The sequence below is a fragment of the Ascidia mentula genome, chromosome 2 (genome assembly GCF_947561715.1).
Source record: "Ascidia mentula chromosome 2, kaAscMent1.1, whole genome shotgun sequence".
Lineage (NCBI taxonomy): Eukaryota > Metazoa > Chordata > Ascidiacea > Phlebobranchia > Ascidiidae > Ascidia > Ascidia mentula.
The window spans coordinates 12,319,359-12,339,440 of record NC_138567.1 but is presented as its reverse complement, the minus strand read 5'-3'; the positions used below and the strand labels follow the sequence as shown (position 1 = coordinate 12,339,440).

Here is a 20,082-nt window from a genome sequence, read left to right as displayed (position 1 = left end):
ATTGTTTCATAGGTCACCCTGCAGTGACAAAATGTCGATTTGCAAAGATCGAATATCTTCCGTGATGTTGGTTTCATGCATCATTGGGATCTCTGAAAGACAGTTCATGTTACACTCTTGTTATGTCTGCTTTTGTTCACGTATACCTTTGATTTGGAAGTTTTGCATCAAAACCTGAAAAAAGGCATTTAATAAAGTATGCACACGCGGCTCACTGGCTTAACCTTTTGATTTCAGAAAACCGATGACTTAAAAGAGTGCTTTCGTTTGATTGGTGATGGTTCGTTCGTTTAAATATGGCCATGCAAGGTCGAAACAACGGACTTTTGTTGTTTCGTACATGTTTGTATTTACGTAAAGATCGTGACTGGCTAGAATTTGATCAAGTCTATTATTCCCTGTAAGTATCCTTTCACTATGACGTCATGTCATTGTTTTAAAATTTAGTTAGTTGGAAAATCGAGTGCATAAATTTTTTGTCCCTGTTTTCCTATTTTCTACCTGGATTATTTATGTAAAACAAATTTAAAGTGTCTGGAAAGTAAATGGATTCAGACTTACCATACCAAGTGTTGCAGAAATACCAATCAATATGCATGTTCCCAATACCACAAGCATAATCTTCACACTCTTCAAACTTTGATCAAGTTCAGAACGTAACTTTAATAACCTTTCCTGTTCATCTGCTGGAAGCCATAAAGGTGGCTCATAAACTACAATGCAAATAATTTCTTTTTAATTTTCAAGCAAGTAGGTTCTTGTTTTGGTGTACTGTACTGTTGGTGGTTTATAATGTAAGAAAATTCAATGTTGTCAAAGAAGTAAAATACATGTTCTCTTTTCTACTCTTAGTATTGTGATGAATAATTTCAAAGTTGACCAACATTGGGAAGTATTTACGCTTTACGTAGACGTCCAAAAAAACACGACTCACAATTTTCATCAGATATTGGACGAACGGTCATTTCGTGACTACTGCTATGCATTTTGACCGATGTCAGTTTTAGCGGTAAAAACACTTAACTACTGCACTTCATGCAGCTCCACTTTTGTATGACTTCCTTATAAACTCCTTGTTGCAGTGGCGCAAAGCTGCGTCATTATTTTAACAATATAGGAGCAACTCCTCTCCAATTTCGCTTCCGTTTGAACTTTTCCCCTGCTCTTACCGTCAATACAATGAAATTTCAATACAAGAAAAACAAAGCTTTGTGCCCTCGCGAAGAAAGCTTTGTTAAAGGTTTATTCGCGAAGAACTTTGTTTGCCCTTTCGCATGTAGAACCAGCAGTGCTACCTAAAACAAACGGAAAAGAGTCACATTTTAGCAACAAAACTAAACCCAATGCGCTTCACGGATATTGGTCGGTTTAGTATGCTACCTTGATCAAACGATGTAGTTGCCATTTAGTGTAATGTTTTTTATCAACTATAACACGTTTCAGAAAAAAACTGCAGAGCCACCTAAGTATCAAAAATTACAACGTAAAACCCTAATTACCTTAAGTCAACAGCATTTTTCTTGTGAAATATTAATTTACTGTATCGTCTTTTTGTGTACACCTGCAATGCGAGTACGCTTTTTTTTCCTTGGTTGACCAATAGAGCTCATTGTTTTTATTAGGGATTGAACAAAGGGTCATTTCATGTGTTCTGCTCCATGCATTTTGACAGTCAGTTGATAGCAACTATTTTCTACAAGCACTGCGTGTTGTAACTTTTCATCTAAAAACCTACTTGGTTAGGAGTTTAAACCTTAAATTGCTGTAGTCACAGAAGAAAAAAGTAGCATAAAAAAGCCTACATATTTTTGAAGCATGAAAACTTTCAGGGAGTGACTTAATTTGACATGATTTGGCTGCAAATCTATTACAATCTGATCGATCCATTAGAATTTAAAACACGCACAAGGATTTTTAAATAGGGAAAGTAGTATTTCCAAAAAGTAGTATTTCCAAATATAAATATTTGTCTCTAAATATCTTATCAGATTGCATATAAATTTATTACCTAACAAATGAGAAAACATTCACCTTTGGAAACTACATTGGTTATGTGGTCTTGCTATGTGCATATCAAATATCTGTGTTGATTGCAATTTTCCTGCTTGGTTTGTGACGTGGTTGTAGCCATAACCCATGTGTATTTAAATGTGCGCCAGTAGCCGCAATGCCACTTCCGCGTCTACAGATGGCCGTTGATCATTTTTGAAAGATCTACCGATCTTACGTGATAATTAACATTTGTGAAAGTGAAAATATAGTGAAGAAAGCGCGTGTATTCTGATATTAAACGGTCCGCGTATGACGCTGGGAAAATGATTTATTGCCCAATTAATTTATCCTCAATTAAACCTAAAATTCAACCAACAACTACTTTACAACGCCTTCTAGCAGATATTTACTTTGCCAGAAAAATACACCTTTTACAAAAGTTCATTATGAAAGTAGCTTGGTTTAGCAATGCCTCTTGTTTCATGCGCCGTAAAGGTAACTTGGTTACCATCGGTTAGACGTTGACTCAACAGCGCCTCAAAGTGGAAATACCTCGCGTGTGGCTAAATTACCAGCTAGCCCAGAGCCACAGCAGTCACCACTGCATTTATGTGATCTATCAAAACGGAATATAATTTGATCTGCAGGCAACCGTACGTCTTCCATGTAGGCCTACAGGTGCGCAACCAGGAAAAATAGATTTAGATTTTAAGTCATTAATTTTATTCAAACTTGACGAGAACAACGCAACTGCAAATAACATTTCTTTGCATGAATTTTAGGTACACTATCGTGAAAGATAGAATTAAGTAAGAGTGCTTTTGCTCAATAAATTCAATAAGGAAAAATGTTATGTGCTTTTTACTATACTCATTTTGCAACTGATATGGTCAAAGACAGCGTTCTGGTTTATCTTCAACTTTGCGCTTTAAACAAAATGAAAAACAACAGTCTGTCTTGAGTAATACATTTTAGCATAAAACTAAATATTATTCCTTATTGTGCGATATTTAAGCTATCTAGCAACAGAGATTGGCAATCTGTGGCTTACACTAAGTTACTTAATAGTAACGACCAACATACAGCATTTGTACAAGCTTTATTTATCTCCGGTTTGTCTAAAATGTAGGGGAGCAAATTCATTTTTATATACAAGGCATTGCGAGAAAACAATCATTGTTTCCCCCTTTAGCAACATTGTTGACTTATATGTTATAATATGTTTGGAAAGTTTGGACTAACTCTTTCATAATGTCACCAAACGTCGTGGCTGTAGAAGGATATCTGAAAACGAACAGGTTAAGTGCATCCGGTATGTAAGCCAAAAAAAAAGTGCATATTTATCTTGATGTCAAAATGTAACTGAAATAATGATTTGTAAACTCCCCGCGAAGGTTTGCGTTGTTGTTAGTTGACGTTGTTCTACTTCCACGGACTAAACTCAGTTTGCTCGTTCCCGATGATTGAAACAACTGCAAGAGCAGAAGTGGTTTGAACAATTGCGCTATAGTTCGATTTATTAAACAACGTCATTAAATTACCAGAGGACTCGTTATGCATAAAAAAATCTGAGTTACGGATGGTCCCGATACATTGAATTGTTGATAATAGCTGAATTCAGTGGAGATTGGTCCTTCTGTAAACATTTGGTTCCATGTCCTAAATTTCCCGGGGTTTCCTATTTTACCAGTTTCCTGAAATCATACAAAAGGAATTGCATTTCTAGAAAGCTTTATTGTAGATTTCCACATGGAGCTACCCTCAACACTGCACCAGTTTAAACGGGTAAATCTCTTATATACCTCAATAAAGAAACTCTGATTTCTTTTCTCAGGATTCGTGGTAGCAATCGTTAAAATAAACGGATGAGCGGCCATCGATGACACGAAGAACGATCCGTCATTTGCGCTAAATATACGGTTGAAGGGTGAAGTATATGGGTATATGTTGTGTAACGTGTTTTGGTGAGCAGGAACACAAAACACTACTTATAACGCAAATATATTAACTGCTATATTTTTTCGTGCACTTCCTGTTACTGATTGATTTTTAAAACACTTTTTCCTTAGGTGCTACGAATGACGCAATAAAATAAAATCCGGCAACAGCGTTCAAAACAAAATTAAAAAGCTATTGGTAATTTTGGGCCAGCAGCATCCTGTGTGTGTGTTCACTTACATGTACATTTTGTTGTAGGAGATGGATATTAATTCCCCGCCTTCCTTCCAAACTCGAAGCTACAAAATATCGATTTACTAAAATGTTACAGGTTAGCTTGCCCCGGTGAAAGTTTATTTTCTTCGAATTGCCTGTTGTCTCTATGGCTAATGGAAACTCAGTATCAGATTTAGTAGAAAATACTATAAACCCTGAGTCGTCTCTTTAACGTTTTTCCGGTACCTTGTTTCCAATGGCAAACATGTCGTTTCCGCCGTCCCTGATGTAATCATCGCCTCCGTCGTATTTGAACCGATAAAAGCCAGGAATTAAAGATGGAAAAACCTCGGAGGCTGCTTTGCTCATTGCACGCTGAAATTTCATCATTTGTTTCCAGTCTTTGAAAGAAAATACACGAACCTTAATGCAAATGTCTGTATTGCACCTTCACATGTACTAAATTTAAATATTTAAAAATTGTGTTCTGATACACGAGGTAAATCGTAACTAGTAATTTCCTTGTTGTAGCTATTTTCAAGAGTTTTGCAGTTTGAACAATATACTAATTGTTTTAAAGTTTATAAAAGCCTAAAGGTAATATAAACACGTGTTTCAATTACCAGTACTGAAAGTATCGCATTCTCTGACGGTTCCTTGTCTATGTTGAGATGAGTTGATTTCCGGTAATTCTTGTTGGGGAGTTTCTGTCCACAAATGTCAAATCGGTAAAATACCCAAACATATATAAACTTGCACCAAAATTACAATGCTCTTGACCCCTTGTCATAACAAGCGAAATCATATCATGATGCCAAAATAAAATTTGCAGCATTAAAAAAATCCATGCGATGATATAAAATAATTTTTAGACCCATGTTTTTTCTTTCGGGAACTCTATGTCCATTAAAAACTTCCGCGAAAAGAATAAATTGGTGTTTTGTTGCTTACAATATATGGGAAGTGGGTAACATTTAATGGCATCCAACATTGTTTTGTTTGAATTTAAAATCAAACGATCCAAACCTATTTTAATTTCTGAATCTCGCAACTACATCTGAACAACGTAAAGTTTACAGACGCTTAACTAGTTGATGTCTTGTACATGGTTATACCTTCTGTTGACTTCGCACTGATTGTGGAGTGATTCCCGTAACTCGTGAGTTGAGTTTCATGCATCATTGGGGTCTCTGAAAGACAGTTCATGTTACAATCTTGTTATGTCTGCTTTTGTTCTCGCATACCTTTGATTTGGGAGTTTTGCATCAAAACCTGAAAAAAGCAACATTTAATAAAATATATGCACTCTCTGCTTACTGGCTTAACCTTTTGTATTCCAGAAAACCGATGTCGTTGAAATATGGCAATGTAAGTTTGAAACAACGGTCTTTTGTTGTTTCGTACATGGTTGTATTTACGTAAAGATCGTGACTGGCTAGAATTTGATCAAGTCTATTATTCCCTGCAAGTTTCCTTTCACTATGACGTCATGTCATTGTTTTAAAATCGGTCTTTCGTCTTTTTATAGGTTGCAGTAAACCAAAGAGTTAGTTGGAAAAAACGAGTGCATAAATTTTGTGTTCCTGTTATTTTTTTCTATCTGGATTATTTATGTAACACAAGTCTAAAGTGTCTGGAAAGTAAATGGATTTAGACTTACCACACCAAGTGTTGCAGTAATACCAATCAACATGCATGTTCCCAATACCACAGGCATAATCTTCACACTCTTCAAACTTCGATCAAGTTCAGAACGTAACTTTAAAAACTTTTCCTGTTCATCTGCTGGCTGCCGTATAGGTTGCTCATAAACTACAATGCAAAAAAATTCTTTATAATTTTCAAGCAAGTGGATTCTTGTTTTAGTGTACTGTTGGTGGTTTATAATGAAAGAAAATTCAATGTTGCATGCAGCAGTCAAAGAAGTAAATACCTGTCCGCTTTTCTACTCTTAGTATTATGAAGAATAATCCAAAGTTGACCAACATTGGGAAGTATCTACGCTTTACGATAGAACTTCTGAAAAAACACGACTCACCATTTTCAGCAGATATTGGACGAACTGTCATTTCGTGACTACTGCTATGCATTTTGACCGATGTCAGTTTATAGCAGTATAAACAAGTAACTACTACACTTCATGTGACTCCACTTTTGTATGACTTTTAATGAACGCCTTGTTGCAGTGGCGCAAGGCTGCGTCATTAATTTTAACAATAACATTGCAACTCCTCTCCAATTTCGCTTCTTCCTGTTCTTACCATCCTTTCAATACAATGAAAAAGAAAGCTTTGTGCCCTCGCGAAGAAAGCTTTGTTAAAGGAACTTTGTTTGCCGTTTCGCATGACGAACCAGCAGTGCAACCTAAAACAAACGGAAAAGAGCCACATTTTAGCAACAAAACTAAAACCAACGGGCTTCACGAATATTGGTCGGTTTATAGTATGCTACCTTGATCAAACGATGTCGTTGTCATTTGTTGTAATGCTTTCCATCAACCATAGCACGTTTCAAAAACAACTGCAGAGCCACCTAAGTATTAAAAATTACAACATAAAGCCCTACTTACGTAAAGTCAACCGCATTTTTTTGTAAAATATTAATTGACTGTGTCGTCTTTTTGTGTGCACCTGCTATGCGAGTACGCTTTTTGCCCTTTGTGACTTGTTGACCAATAGAGCTCACTGTTTTCATGAGAAATTGAACAAAAGGCCATTTTATGTGTTCTGCTTAATGCATTTTGACCGTCAGTTGATAGTAACTATTTTCTACAGGCACTGCGTGTTGTAACTTTTCATCTAAAAACCTACTTAGTTAGGAGTTTAAACCTTAAATTGCTGTAGTCACAAAAGAAAAAAGTAGCATCGAAAAGCCTACATATTTTTGAAGCATGAAAACTTTCAGGAAGTGACTTGATTTAACATGATTTGGCTGCAAATCTACCACAACCCGATCGATCCATTAGAATTTAAAACACGCACATAAATTTTTAAATAAGGAGTATTTCCAAATATGAATATTTTATTGTCTCTAAATATCTTATCAGATTTACATATAAATTTATTACCTAACATATGAGAAAACAGTCACCTCTAGAAACTACATTGGTAATGTGGTCTTTGCTGTGCATATCAAATATCTGTGTTTGTTGCAATTTTCATGCTTGGTTTGTGACGTGGTTGTAGCCCTAACCCATGTGTATTTAAATGTGCGCCAGTAGCCGCAATGCCGCGTCTATAGGGCTATCTTGCAGTGAATATATTTCTGGAAACTGGTATGTGACGTAAGATGTGGTGCAAACCGTGAATATGGATTGCCGCAAGAGATGCAATTCTACTTCCTTATTTACAGGACCCCAGCGCTTAGTATATATGTTTCAATACACACCAATGCAAAATAGTTTGGTATTGCTAGGAAAATTCACGTGACACATAGATGAGGTAAAAAGTTAAGTAGGTAAACTGTATTGCATTAGATAGCCGTTGATCATTTTTGAAAGATCTACCGATCTTACGTGATAATTAACAATTGTGAAAGTGAAAATATAGTGAAGGAATCGCGTGTGTTCTGATACTAAACGGTCCGCGTATGACGCTGGGAAAATGATTTATTGCCCAATTAATTTATCCTCAAATATGCCTAAAATGCAAATTTGACACAAAACGACACCTTTTACAATAGTTCATTATAAAAGTAGCTTGGTTGAGCAATGCCTCTTGTTTCATGCGTTGTAAAGGTAACTTGGTTACCATCGGTTAGACGTTGACTCAACAGCGCCTCAAAGTGGAAATACATGCGTGTGGCTAAATTACCAGCTAGCCCAGAGCCACAGTAGTCACCACTGCATTTATGTGATCCATCAAAACAGAATATAATTCTATCTGCAGGCAATCGTACGTCTTCCATGTAGGCTTACAGGTGCGCAACCAGGAAAAATAGATTTAGATTTCAAGTTATTAATTTCATTTAAACTTGACGAGAACAACGCAACTGCAAGTAATATTTCTTTGCATGAATTTTAGGTACATTGTCGTGAAAGATAGAATTAAGTAAGAATGCTTTTGCTCAATAAATTCCAAGAACGAAATTCCTTAATTTTCGAGTAATGTTATGTGCGTACAGGATTTTAACTAATACTCATTTCGCAACTAATATAGTCAATGACAGCGTTCTGGCTTATCTTCAACTTTGCGATTTAAACAAAATGAAAAACAACAGTCTGTCTTGAATAATACATTTTAGCATAAAACTAAATATCATACCCTATTGTGCGATATTTAAGCTATCTAGCAACAGAGATTGGCAATCTGTGGCTTACACTAAGTTATAGTAACGACCAACACACAACATTTGTACAAGCTTTATTTATCTCCGGTTTGTCTGAAATGTAGGGAAGCAAATTCATTTTTATATACAAGGCATTGCGAGAAAACAATCATTGTTTCCCCCTTCAGCAACATTGTTGACTTATGTGTTATAATATGTTTGAAAAGTTTGGACTAACTCTTTCATAATGTCACCAAACGTCGTGGCTGTAGAAGGATATCTGAAAACGAACAGGTTAAGTGCATCCGGTATGTAAGCAAAAAAAAAACAAGTGCATATTTACCTTGATGTCAAAATATAACTGAAATAATGATTTGTAAACTCTCCGCGAAGGTTTGCAGTGTTGTTTGTTGACGTTGTTCTACTTCCACGGACTAAACTCAGTTTGCTCGTTCCCGATGATTGAAACAACTGCAAGAGCAGAAGTGGTTTGAACAATTGCGCTATAGTTCGATTTATTAAACAACGTCATTAAATTACCAGAGGACTCGTCATGCATAAAAAAATCTGAGTTACGGATGGTCCCGATACATTGAATTGTTGATAATAGCTGAATTCAGTGGAGATTGGTCCTTCTGTAAACATTTTGTTCCATGTCCTAAATTTCCCGGGGTTTCCTATTTTACCAGTTTCCTGAAATCGTACAAAAGGATTTTGCACATGGAGCTACCCTCAACACTGCACCAGTTTAAACGGGTAAATCTCTTATATACCTCAATAAAGAAACTCTGATTTCTTTGCTCAGGATTCGTGGTAGCAATCGTTAAAATAAACGGATGAGCGGCCATCGAGGACACGAAGAACGATCCGTCATTTGCGCTAAATATATGGTTGAAGGGTGAAGTATATGGTTATATGTTGAGTAACGTGTTTTGGTGAGCAGGAACACTAAACACTTCTTATAACGCGAATATATTATCTACTATATTTTCTGATGCACTTCCTGTTACTGATTGATTTTTGAAACAGTTTTTCCTATGGGAATGCTACGAATGACGTAACAAAATAAAATCCGGCAACCGCGTTCAAAACAAAATTAAAAAGCTGTTGGTTATTTTGGGCCAGCAGCATCCTGTGTGTGTGTTCACTTACATGTACGTTTTGTTGTAGGAGATGGATATTAATTCCCCGCCTTCCTTCCAAACTCGAAGCTACAAAATATCGATTTACTAAAATGTTACAGCTTGCCCCGGTGAAAGTTTGTTTTCTTCGAATCGCCTGTTGTCTCTATGGCTAATGGAAACTCAGTATCAGATTTAGTAGAAAATACTATAAACCCTGAGTCGTCTCTTTAACGTTTTTCCGGTACCTTGTTTCCAATGTCAAACATGTCGTTTCCGCCGTCCCTGATGTAATCATCGCCTCCATCGTATTTGAACCGATAAAAGCCAGGAATTAAAGATGGAAAAACCTCGGAGGCTGCTTTGCTCATTGCACGCTGAAATTTCATCATTTGTTTCCAGTCTTTGAAAGAAAATACACAAACCTTCATGTAAGTGTCTCTGCAAATAATACCGGTGTATTGCATGCTATAATATACAATACATTTTTATATTTAAACAATATATTTCCTTGTTGCAACTATATTCAGTAGTTTTGCTGTCCAAACAATATTCTATTATTGTAAAGTTTTTAAAAGTCTAAAAGTTATTTTAAACACGTGTTTCAATTACTAGTACTGAACGTATCGCATTCGCTGACGATTCCTTGTCTGTGTTGAGATGAGTTGATGTCCGGTATTTCTTGTTGGGAAGTTTCTGTCCACAAATGTCATTGTCAAAGAAACTAATTTAAAACAAGTACAACCTCAATAAACAAACGTCTTCATTAGGATTATATGAAAATTTTCTATTTCCCACCCAGTAAAATGGTAAAATTTTCACGTCTGAACGACGTTACAACAGTTGACTAAAATACAGGCTAACTTGTATCGCAAACTTGTGGTCAACCTTTTTTGCAATTGGCTGTCATGCAGATTGGAAATTAGAAATTCCTTCAGAATTTGTAGCACAATTTAAAGAATGTATCTTATCGTGCTGACCAACGTAGGTCGATTACAAGTCACAAATCGTTGCATGCGAGTCGCAAAAGTGTAGGACCTTGATTGGATGACCCAACAATTCTTGTGAAGTTTCGCAACTCTTGGTTGGTCTCATTTTGATATGTTCCCAATTGACCTGTAAAAGGACAATTTGACATTGTTTCGCATATTAGTGTCAGAAGTGTGCTCTGATTACGTGCAAGTTCATGTAACGTTTAACCTTCATATTTATTTCAAACTCCAGTTGAATTGACTTAAGGAGACTTATAGTTGAATTTGGATTGTTTATTTACGTTGGTATTGTATAGTGTATTGTTTCAACAAAGTTATATGTTTTATTCCATACCTTTCGTTTGGGAGTTCTTCATGAAAACCTACAATTTAAGATTTTGTTAGTATTTTTAAGCAAAAAATGCTTTTCGTTATGCACTCCACGAAAAACTTTAAAGCAAGAGCAGTTGTTTTTGCTTACCAAAGATATTGTTACTGCAACAAGAATGAATACAACTGCTCCAAACACACCCAGCAACATCTTCAGAATCTTGAAACTTTGTTTAAATTCAGAACGTAAATCTGACAAGATTTCTTGTTCGACGAGCTGCTGGGGATGCTCGGCGTCTCCATTTAAAGTTATTTAGTTAATGTTTTTAAAATTTAACAAGTTCCAATCTTTTTACATTGTAGGACTACTGTACGTTTGTTTATAATTGAGGTTTAAGATGATGCAAATACGACAAACCAAATCTTTCACTTACTGTGCTGTTGAGCTTCAGAACGAGCAAACATTTCGTAACTCCTGCTTTTCATTGAAAGATATATCAAAAAAATACTTAAACGATATCTTTTGTATGTTTGCCAGCACCCTAGAGACTGGTCCTAGAACGTTTTACATGTGTGTGGCAAAAAAAAATTCTTCAAATTTAGTTTACTCCCTTTTGGAAGTATTCCTGTTGCTATTTTACAACAAAAGTGTTACCACGTTATGCATGCCTCAAACTACAAAGCAAATGCATCTTAAAAAGGCAATTAAATGAAATTGAGTCACAGGAAGTGATTTGAAATCGATTGTGCGTAACGATTACCTATTAAAAAGAGTTTTGGTCCGCTTTTGTGGGCATTTATTATTATTTCGGTGTGATGTATTTTCTACACTTTTTTAACATAAAAAAGTTGGTGATATAAACCATGTACGCGACCTGTAGTGTAATTCTCATCTCATCCGTCGCGGAGATTCACAGAATTTGCAACGGGCAGACCATTGTTCACGTCATGTTCACAAAATATTTGAATGTAGCGGCCCCATGTTCACTAAAATGAGTTTGCGAGTACAAAGATTTCACTTTTAAAATCATATTTTTGACACAATCAAAGTTGAGGACTTGAATTAAATACGGTTTGACTATTCTGTAAAACGGTTAAACGGTAGTTAGTTCTGTTGAATATAATGAATGCTATACCGTCATGTCATGTTTTTGGTCCCCTTTTAATTTACATTTAAAAAAGTATAAGTGCAAAACTGTACTAATTTTGTAGCACATCCGCCGCACCTCACATATTATGCTTAGTTTCTACTATTCTCTACTATACATTTTGTAATAAGCCATCATTAAGTTGAGCCAAACACTTGGAGTATGAGAAAAGAGCTTAAAATCATGTCAAATATCATTCTTTATTTTTAATGCGTTATTTTTCCCTAGAATATTTTGTACGCCAGACGGAGACGCAGCGGATATTTTGCTTTTCTTTTCACGTTCTCTCGTTTCGTGTTGGAGGGCTGCGAGTTTGCTGCATAAAACAAGATACGCCCGTACAATAATGGACATCTTGCTGCAATACTAACATATTTCTTATTCAAACTAAAATAAAAGCTACAACATTATCATTTTCATGGAATAGATGTAATATTTTTCTCTCGGTTAGATGCTTGAGAAATCTGAAGCGTTACCACTTACCAAGCTGGTTTCATCAATGCCATCACTAAACAGCTTTATGTACGGAAGTGTAAAAGTTTACGAGAGAGGGATGCTGTTGTGTCATGAGCTATCTTGTTAGTTAACTTCCCGTCTCATCCCTGTTCCAACGTATTGTGGCCTTCAGTACTCAATTCTCTGTGAACCTTCAACTTTAAACACAAAAACAGCGATTATTATTTTTGTCTCTCTGTGTGTGTGTTATACAAACACAGATGGCAAACAAACTTGTAATGAACTAATAAGTTCGTTTAGAAGCAAAAGATGGAATCGAAAAGGAAATAGGACCACGGTAGGTTGTTTCAGGCTGTAAGTGGAATGTCTGTTTTTGATCTCGTAGTGTGCAGTGATGCGTGTAAAGCAACGTCACCACACCAACGTTTCCACAAAAGTTCTTTCGCAGCTGGCGAATGCGTAGCGCATTCACATATGTTGAGATTATTCTTACGGGTAAACGCTAATGTTACTTTCAGAGTTTGAGCACTATCTTTGGGAATTGGCGTATCTTAGATTCTAAGTTCAACACATCGCTATAGGAGAATAGGATACACACCATAGGGTATAACTTGTGAATACTATTTGATGAGTTGTATCCCTTACTTGTCAAAGATTCGAAATGCTGGTATTATCCATGGCGGTCGTTTTGAGTTTGCTATTTCCAAATAAATGATAACTTTGTACTTCGTTAGTTTTTCTTCACAGGACGTTTTGGAAAGCAGAACTTGTACAACGATATAACATAGTTGCAACGAACAATTGCCAAATTGTCGCGATTTTTTTACGTAGTTTCGAAGTCATTAGTGTAACAGGCATGTGTACGATCGTAAACCAGCTTGGCAAGTATTTGCCCTTTTCATTCGTTTACGATTTTTGCACTGCACTTGCCGCCTAATGCCAAGGTGAGATATTAGAGACATAACTCGTTTTATTTCATAGAAACCGAAAGAAAACGTAACAATCAACAAATAAATGATATCGATTGTTTAGCAAGTGGGCAGTTAAATACAAACATGCTGCACAAATCAAATCAAATGTATTTTGTACGAAAGCCAAGACTACGTAGATGAATAGTACAACAGAAATAAAATGGCATGGGCACCGATAAAATCATACAGAGTATCACACGAAAACAACAAATAACATTTAATGTGGTATGGAAGGGCCGCCCACGCATGTTACCTATATCCACATTATACATACACACTGTATCAAATTATACACAGTTAACAAAAGTCCCAATAGTCATTTTCAATAAATATAGACCGCATAATCCCTTTTTTAAAAATTGTTGCAAAAATGACAATTTGGTTTCCAAATTTGTTCGTCGTCGTAGCAACGAAAATCGTTGTCTTTAGGGCTGGTAGATTGTTTGAAAAGTCCGAATGAATTCAACAATAGTGTCGCGCAAGCTGCTTGAACTCACAAACTGTGATGGATATCTGCAACATATGGTGTCGTTGTATATACTTTCCAACAAATATTTTCTTTGACATATTGGTTTGGTAATTGTAAATTATTTTTCAAAATATCGTTTACGTGACTCACGATGAGGCGAGAATGTAGCAGAAATAGTGATTGCTGATTTCACCGAAAAGTCGTGCGGTGTTGTTTGTTGAATCTGTACCCGGGCTGTTGTCGTTGAAGAAAAGTAAACTGCTCCCAGACGAGTTAAAAAGCTGCCACGACAAGTTATTCATAAACTTGCAGTTTTTCAAACATAGGTATATTGCTTGTTACGTTGCGGTGTTGATGAATAATTAACTTTCACATTACAATACAACTGATAAGCTAAAGGAAGAAAAGATGGTTTATAACATTTTGGACTCTGGAGTAATGATCAAGAACCTGTGGCTCTCTGCTCATTAATATAAACATAGATGACAAGAAAAATCCAGGTAAACAACACCGTTTTATAATAAATTTCTATAAACACTAATAGTGCGGAAACCACCTTATTTATTATGCCACCACTGTAGAAAGAAATCTAAGTTGACAAAAGCAGCCATTCTCATTACCTGGGTACTTGCCATGCTTAGAAATATTTGTATAACAGATGGGTCAGGTGTTCCATACACCTGATAAGTCCAGAACGCGACAGAAATTAAGCCTTCCGTGAACGAACCGGAATGCGTTGCATTTTGTCCATCGCCATCAGCTCCCAAGCCTCCAGATTCCTGAAAACACATATTTTTGTGATCTGAGTTGCGGATAAAATTCAACCATACAGAATATCTCACGGTTCTGATAAGAGATATTTAAATGCATGGCCGAATGCAATGTTTTCCTGCATTGACCAAAATTATGGAGAAATATTTTGCTTTGTGTGTGGTGGAATCTCATAAAAAAAATACAGTTTTACAAAAGTTTAGGATTTTCGAAACCACAAAGTCGAATTTTATTGTAGAAATTGCACTTTCCTGAAATTAACACTACATCAACACATATTTTTATAAATCAGAGACATTTATGTTCTACCTAAAATTGCTCACGGCTTCCATACCTCAATATAGAAGCTGTTTGGAAGGGGTGGACTTCGGTTGGTAATAAACACACTCAGAATAAACGGATGAGCGGCCGCAGACGACAAAGAAAATGAACCATCGTCGGATCTAAAGTTTTGCTTGTTTGTGTATATTTCTATATTTTGCGTTTTATTTAGGTTTTAAATTCCGTTGTTCTACTCACGAGTAGGTTTCGTTATAGTTGACTAGTACGGGTTCAGTGCCGTTTTTCCAGACCCGAAGCTGTATAAGAAAAACCAACGATAAACAAGCAAGGTTTGTTATTAAACGCTATGTGTGAGAATTATATAGTACCTTATTTCCAGTGTCGAACATGTCGTTTCCTCCGTCAGAAATGCTGTTCTTGCTGCCATCGTAATCAAATCGGTAAAAATTTGGAATCCAAACCGGGAATATTCGAGACCCAGCCTCCGTCAAGGACAGCAACACCTTTTTAACTTGTCTTCGGTCTTGAGAGAAAATAAACGTAGTGTTTTTTGTGACGATTCTTACAAAAACCGATTGGTCACATTTTTAACTCTCCGTTCCCTCTTTTGGTATTTCCTTTCCACGATATTTTACGTTCATATGCGATCTTACATAGCTTGAAGTTCCTCAAATACATTTACATATAAGTTAAAGTCGTTTTTTGTCTGATACGCCCGGGGGAGTGGTATATGCGTTGCGATACGCTGTTTCATGAGGAAATGCCGATTTGAAAAGTCAGCATGGGTTCTTGGCGACTCCGTATTAGATTTCAGTCCAGAAAATGAGTTTTTAGGCCATATAAAACCCCGCCATCTTTGTCATCTTTGGTCTCCCGCCCAATATTGGTCACCCATAGTCAATAAATGGTAGGTCAACACTGGTATATAATATAGAAATTTAGCAAAAATAATGAATAGAGAAGCAACATAATATACCTTCTAGAAGATCTTCTGGTAATGGGCAATTTTGCAAAAGGGAATGAGAATTCTCGAAAAGTTCATATAATCTTGCTGAAGTTTCTTGGCAGAAACAAAACATAGTTTTTTTTTAATTTGAGGGCAAAAAACATGCGAAAATGCTGCAAATTGTTTCTTTAACAGCAAAGCCAACTAGCATGAAAAGCCCCATCGTTAGCAACGCAATCTTAAGCATCTTTAAACTCGTTTGAACGTCATCTAGTGACTTTTCTTGTTTGTTTAAATGACTCGGTCTTGTATCGTCTGCTTCTTGCTTTGTCTGGTAGTCTTTAAAACCTAATAAAGAGTCAACATATCAGTTTACTTATATGACCTCTTTTAAAAGTACGTAGTCTGGTGCACCGCACAATTACAATTATGCCACAAGTTCACAAAACACAACGATAATTATTGTTACTTGTTTGTAAAACCTTTCGTAAGCATGCATGGCAGTAGAGGCAAAAATGTTTAAGCGAGCTGCACAGCCACTGTTTCGGCCTTCATCAGGCCTTATTAGTGCAGCTTTAGTGCGATAAAAACGACGAAATAATCAATAAGGTAAGCATTGATTTTACCTGACTTGAACAATACTTACCATTTGGTTGAGACGCTGTTATACGAGACAATTCGTCAGGATTCATTTTTTTGTACTGATAGTAAAACTCTCACATCACAGTATGAAAAAATGCACCTTTCGGTCACCAGAACTAAGAAAAAAATGCAGTAACTTTGTGCGAACAAAACTCCAACAACCTAAATTCCTCACGGTGACTGTTTGCGCGTTTATCAGATTTTAAATTAATGTTAACTGGAGCAAGTAAAGCATCGATATATCTAGATCTGAAGTTTGACTGTAGTGCAACTTCTTCTGTTCCTCCGCCGCGAAACATTCATGGTGCAATGGCACGAAGTTCCACGTCTGTTTTTACATCCATGAGTGACAAGCAATCGTGCGAGTCCGGGGTTTACCAATTTGTCAATACGGTTTTTACATTCTTAAGTAGGCGGTTTGACTAAACGAGTGGGCAAATATCTCCATGGCAAACCGTGTCGACTTTTCAAACATCTGGGCGGACTGAGCCATTCGTAGTATGAAGCACCTCAAGTAATATTTAAAATTGCTATAAGGTAGACTACATAAAGGGGAAAATTTGACTCTGGTTTAATTTTTGTTCATATTACCAACTGCTGAAAAACACATCAATGGTGAAATAACAAAATAAAAATAATTAGTGGGTACAGTTCTTAAAAAACATTTTCACATTGTGTGTTTCTCGCAAAAACATGGAAACGTTTGATACATATCTATAATTGTGAAATGCCGTAATTGTAGCTCAACCGCATTATAAACCCGATCGCACAACTCAACACGTACGTTGAAACGGTGCTCAATGATGCGTGTAGTGCCAGCGTCACCCCTCCAACGTAACGTCACTTCGAATCACTTGAAAAATCATGCTCCGCTGTCTACATAAACCGTGCTTACCGTTGCGCTATACCTGTTGTACAACTCCGTCACATTGGCTGCAAAGCTAAAGGCGGGTATTTCCACGCATCCGGATAGGAGTTTTAGCTTGGATCGTATTTCTATTGAGCCTGACGGCAGCAAATACCAGACATTTTTGGAGTTTTAATTTGATCGGCTTTTAAGTTGATCCATTGTTTAGGACGAGGATAAAGAATGATTTTGTGATCAGAATTTACTACTTTGTAAAGTTTAAAACTCCGCAGTAGATATTCCTTTAAATACCAGAAAAATGTATCCGTCCCAAAATAACATTGTCTACATCTACTCAAAAGCAATCACTTTACCCGACCAAAAGAACAAACCCTATTATATCTAAATTGTTACTGATGCTGCCAGGCATATTTATTGCTTAATACTGCTCTTCTGGCAAACTTTATTGTATTTACGTTTCTCGACGTTTCGGCTATTATGCAACAGACTTAGATACTTCCTCCTGATGAAGGCTGTTGCATAATAGCCGAAACGTCGAGAAACGTAAATACAATAAAGTTTGCCAGAAGAGCTCTATTATATCTACCCGAATCTAACTTCGTTGGAAAAATCATGACGAGGATAAGTTTAGAGAAACTGGTTAAGATCCTTGAGCATACTTTTCTGCGTAGTTTTTATACCGCCTAACACCGATGTTATGAAGATATTAATAACTAGTGATGCACCGAAAAAGCAACCGAAACTAATTTTGGTGTCCATCTCTTTAAAATCGCAATAAATTTAAACAAAGCATGTGCTGGAATGGATCTGATCCTATCATATTGCCTTTTATTGGCACTTAAAGAATGCTGTACCAACTTCTTAAAGTTGATTTCGATGACAATTAACAAATAAAACACACTAGTACAGTTTGTACAATGATTCTAAACTTTGCGTATCAGTGTTGCATGCAGTAAAAAAGTTTCGGTTTCGGACAAATTTTGCAAAAATATTCGGCCGAAACCGAATAATTGAAAAAAACTTGGTTTCGGCCGAATAAATTCGGCAAACCGAACTTGTGCATCCCTATTATATGACCAAGTTTTTATTATTACTGTTGGAAGCACGCAACCTAGGTGGATGTCACCAAAACGTCCGATGCGGTTGGTTGCATACTATCACTTTTAGGTGCATTCCACTGCTGCGATCCTGCAACAGAGCGTAATTCTCCGTATTAAAATCGCCATTACGTAGACGCCTGACTCGATAACCCTTAAGGTTTAATCGTTGCCCATGCCATTCTACCTATAGTATATGCTGTTTATTTGCAGTATGTTGTATTGGTTCACGCAAAATACAAAAAAATTATGACGTGAGTATGACGCAATATTACAAAATGTGACAAAAGTACATCACGGCATACCGTAAAAAACATAAACGTGAGAATAAACTGACAAAGAAAATATTGACAATTTGTTGATGGAAGCTCCAGGTGTGGAAATTCAACTTTACTCACCTCGAAGCGAGAATGTAGCAGAAGTATTGATTGTTAAAGCTGCCTGAAAGTCGTGCAGGGTTGTACGTCTACCTGGTTTGTTGTCCGTGAAGTTAATCTGCTGCCAGTTGAATCAAAAACCTGCACAACACAAAAACACCATCTTTTTCTCTGAAACAAAGGTAGGTGGCATCCAGGACCAAACGAAGACATCTACAATATGTGACAGCAACGAGCAACATTGTTCCAATGTACCGTCGTTTCGTATTCTAAAGAAAACACATCAAACGAAACCGAAAGTCAGACTGGCAAGCGAGGAGCCCGGCGCACGAAGCTGTCAATCAACTTGCAACCGTGGTTGCAACGTCATGATTATGGAAATATTTGAATGCTGAGCAGGAAGTTAGTCGTCACGCTGTTGAAAAGGGAAACCAAGTACCGAAATAAACATCTGCGGAAAAGCGGAGCGAGAACTCCGGCAAGGTTAAAATTTTATTTTGCACAAATTCTTCAACATTACGCTCTTCCTTTTGAAGGGAAGAAGTCAACAGAACACTCACCGACTATTTAATCCGCGCGATTCTATCACCAACTCCTGAGGATTAATTTCTTCATTTGACTTTAAATGTCTAGTTTGAGTCAGAAAGCTACTTGATGCGTGCGTCTGAATAAACAAATATTACGAATTATGATCCCATGTTCAGTCCCTCTGACTTGAAGTAAGAAGTTTTTTGTTAGGCTGGGTTGCGTTTGCAAGTAAGCAAAACACATTGGACGATCGCAAGTAAGCAAAACACTTCGGACGATTGCAAGTAAGCAACATACATTTGACGATCAAAAGCAAGCAACACACAATTACGCGTGAATAAATACAGCGTCACTTGATATTAGTTGTCTGAAATCCGCGCGATGCCTGATCACGTGGCTCTTGTGCCCTAGCCTCAGTCTCGTGTTGGGACAACAGGAAGTGCAAAGAATGCAAATGACAAATATCGTCATAATAAAGATGGTAAAATGAACAATGCGGAATATTCACGTTATTTGCGTAACAATGCCTGTCTATATTTAATCACTTTGTGCTAAGGTCAATAGAAAGGTTGCATGAATATATACTGGGCATCTACTTAGGTAACAATGTATATTGATATTTTCGTTGCTGAGTTGGGATATTTTGCTGTGATTTAGGCTAGCTTATTTGCAAACAAATTTTTCAATCCTATA

At 36.6% G+C, this 20,082-nt stretch overlaps 3 protein-coding genes across 3 annotated transcripts; all 3 read right to left on the bottom strand.

Annotated features, from left to right (window-relative positions):
* Positions 1–3,332: 3,332 nt before the first annotated feature.
* LOC145890141 (uncharacterized) lies at positions 3,333–6,280 on the bottom strand. Its single transcript, XM_082981176.1, has 10 exons — positions 6,185–6,280; positions 5,807–5,958; positions 5,391–5,418; positions 5,262–5,336; positions 4,770–4,853; positions 4,393–4,547; positions 4,171–4,229; positions 3,795–3,900; positions 3,534–3,686; positions 3,333–3,464 (listed from the first exon to the last, which is right to left on the bottom strand). Exons 1-10 carry the CDS (start codon positions 6,234–6,236, stop codon positions 3,333–3,335), a joined length of 996 nt encoding a protein of 331 aa, XP_082837302.1. The 5' UTR covers positions 6,237–6,280.
* Positions 6,281–8,532: 2,252 nt separating this feature from the next.
* Positions 8,533–11,405, bottom strand: LOC145889802 (uncharacterized). The gene is made up of 11 exons (XM_082980837.1): positions 11,269–11,405; positions 10,986–11,131; positions 10,860–10,887; positions 10,572–10,649; positions 10,146–10,229; positions 9,782–9,936; positions 9,565–9,623; positions 9,186–9,291; positions 8,953–9,105; positions 8,756–8,883; positions 8,533–8,692 (listed from the first exon to the last, which is right to left on the bottom strand). The coding sequence occupies exons 1-11, from the start codon at positions 11,318–11,320 to the stop codon at positions 8,614–8,616; spliced, it is 1,068 nt and encodes a 355-aa protein (XP_082836963.1). The 5' UTR covers positions 11,321–11,405; the 3' UTR covers positions 8,533–8,613.
* A 2,073-nt stretch (positions 11,406–13,478) lies between these two features.
* On the bottom strand, positions 13,479–16,725 carry LOC145889709 (uncharacterized). The gene is made up of 8 exons (XM_082980712.1): positions 16,524–16,725; positions 15,908–16,225; positions 15,300–15,454; positions 15,169–15,227; positions 14,984–15,092; positions 14,499–14,657; positions 14,029–14,159; positions 13,479–13,922 (listed from the first exon to the last, which is right to left on the bottom strand). Exons 2-8 carry the CDS (start codon positions 16,008–16,010, stop codon positions 13,835–13,837), a joined length of 804 nt encoding a protein of 267 aa, XP_082836838.1. The 5' UTR covers positions 16,011–16,225; positions 16,524–16,725; the 3' UTR covers positions 13,479–13,834.
* Between the last annotated feature and the right edge of the window lie 3,357 nt (positions 16,726–20,082).

Coding starts and splice junctions, on each gene's coding strand:
- LOC145889802 (XM_082980837.1), bottom strand. CDS start 11,320: ATGAAAAGCAGGAGTTACGAAATGTTTGCTCGTTCTGAAGCTCAACAG. Junction 10,650..10,859: donor GAAGAACTCCCAAACGAAAG/GTATGGAATAAA, acceptor GTCCTTTTACAG/GTCAATTGGGAACATATCAA. Junction 10,230..10,571: donor TGTTGGGTCATCCAATCAAG/GTCCTACACTTT, acceptor ATTTGTGGACAG/AAACTTCCCAACAAGAAATA.
- LOC145889709 (XM_082980712.1), bottom strand. CDS start 16,010: ATGTTTTGTTTCTGCCAAGAAACTTCAGCAAGATTATATGAACTTTTC. Junction 15,093..15,168: donor AACTATAACGAAACCTACTC/GTGAGTAGAACA, acceptor GCAAAACTTTAG/ATCCGACGATGGTTCATTTT. Junction 14,658..14,983: donor CAAACAGCTTCTATATTGAG/GTATGGAAGCCG, acceptor ATGTGTTTTCAG/GAATCTGGAGGCTTGGGAGC.
- LOC145890141 (XM_082981176.1), bottom strand. CDS start 6,236: ATGCATAGCAGTAGTCACGAAATGACAGTTCGTCCAATATCTGCTGAA. Junction 5,959..6,184: donor TCCAATATCTGCTGAAAATG/GTGAGTCGTGTT, acceptor TTTGCATTGTAG/TTTATGAGCAACCTATACGG. Junction 4,230..4,392: donor TGTTTGCCATTGGAAACAAG/GTACCGGAAAAA, acceptor GATATTTTGTAG/CTTCGAGTTTGGAAGGAAGG.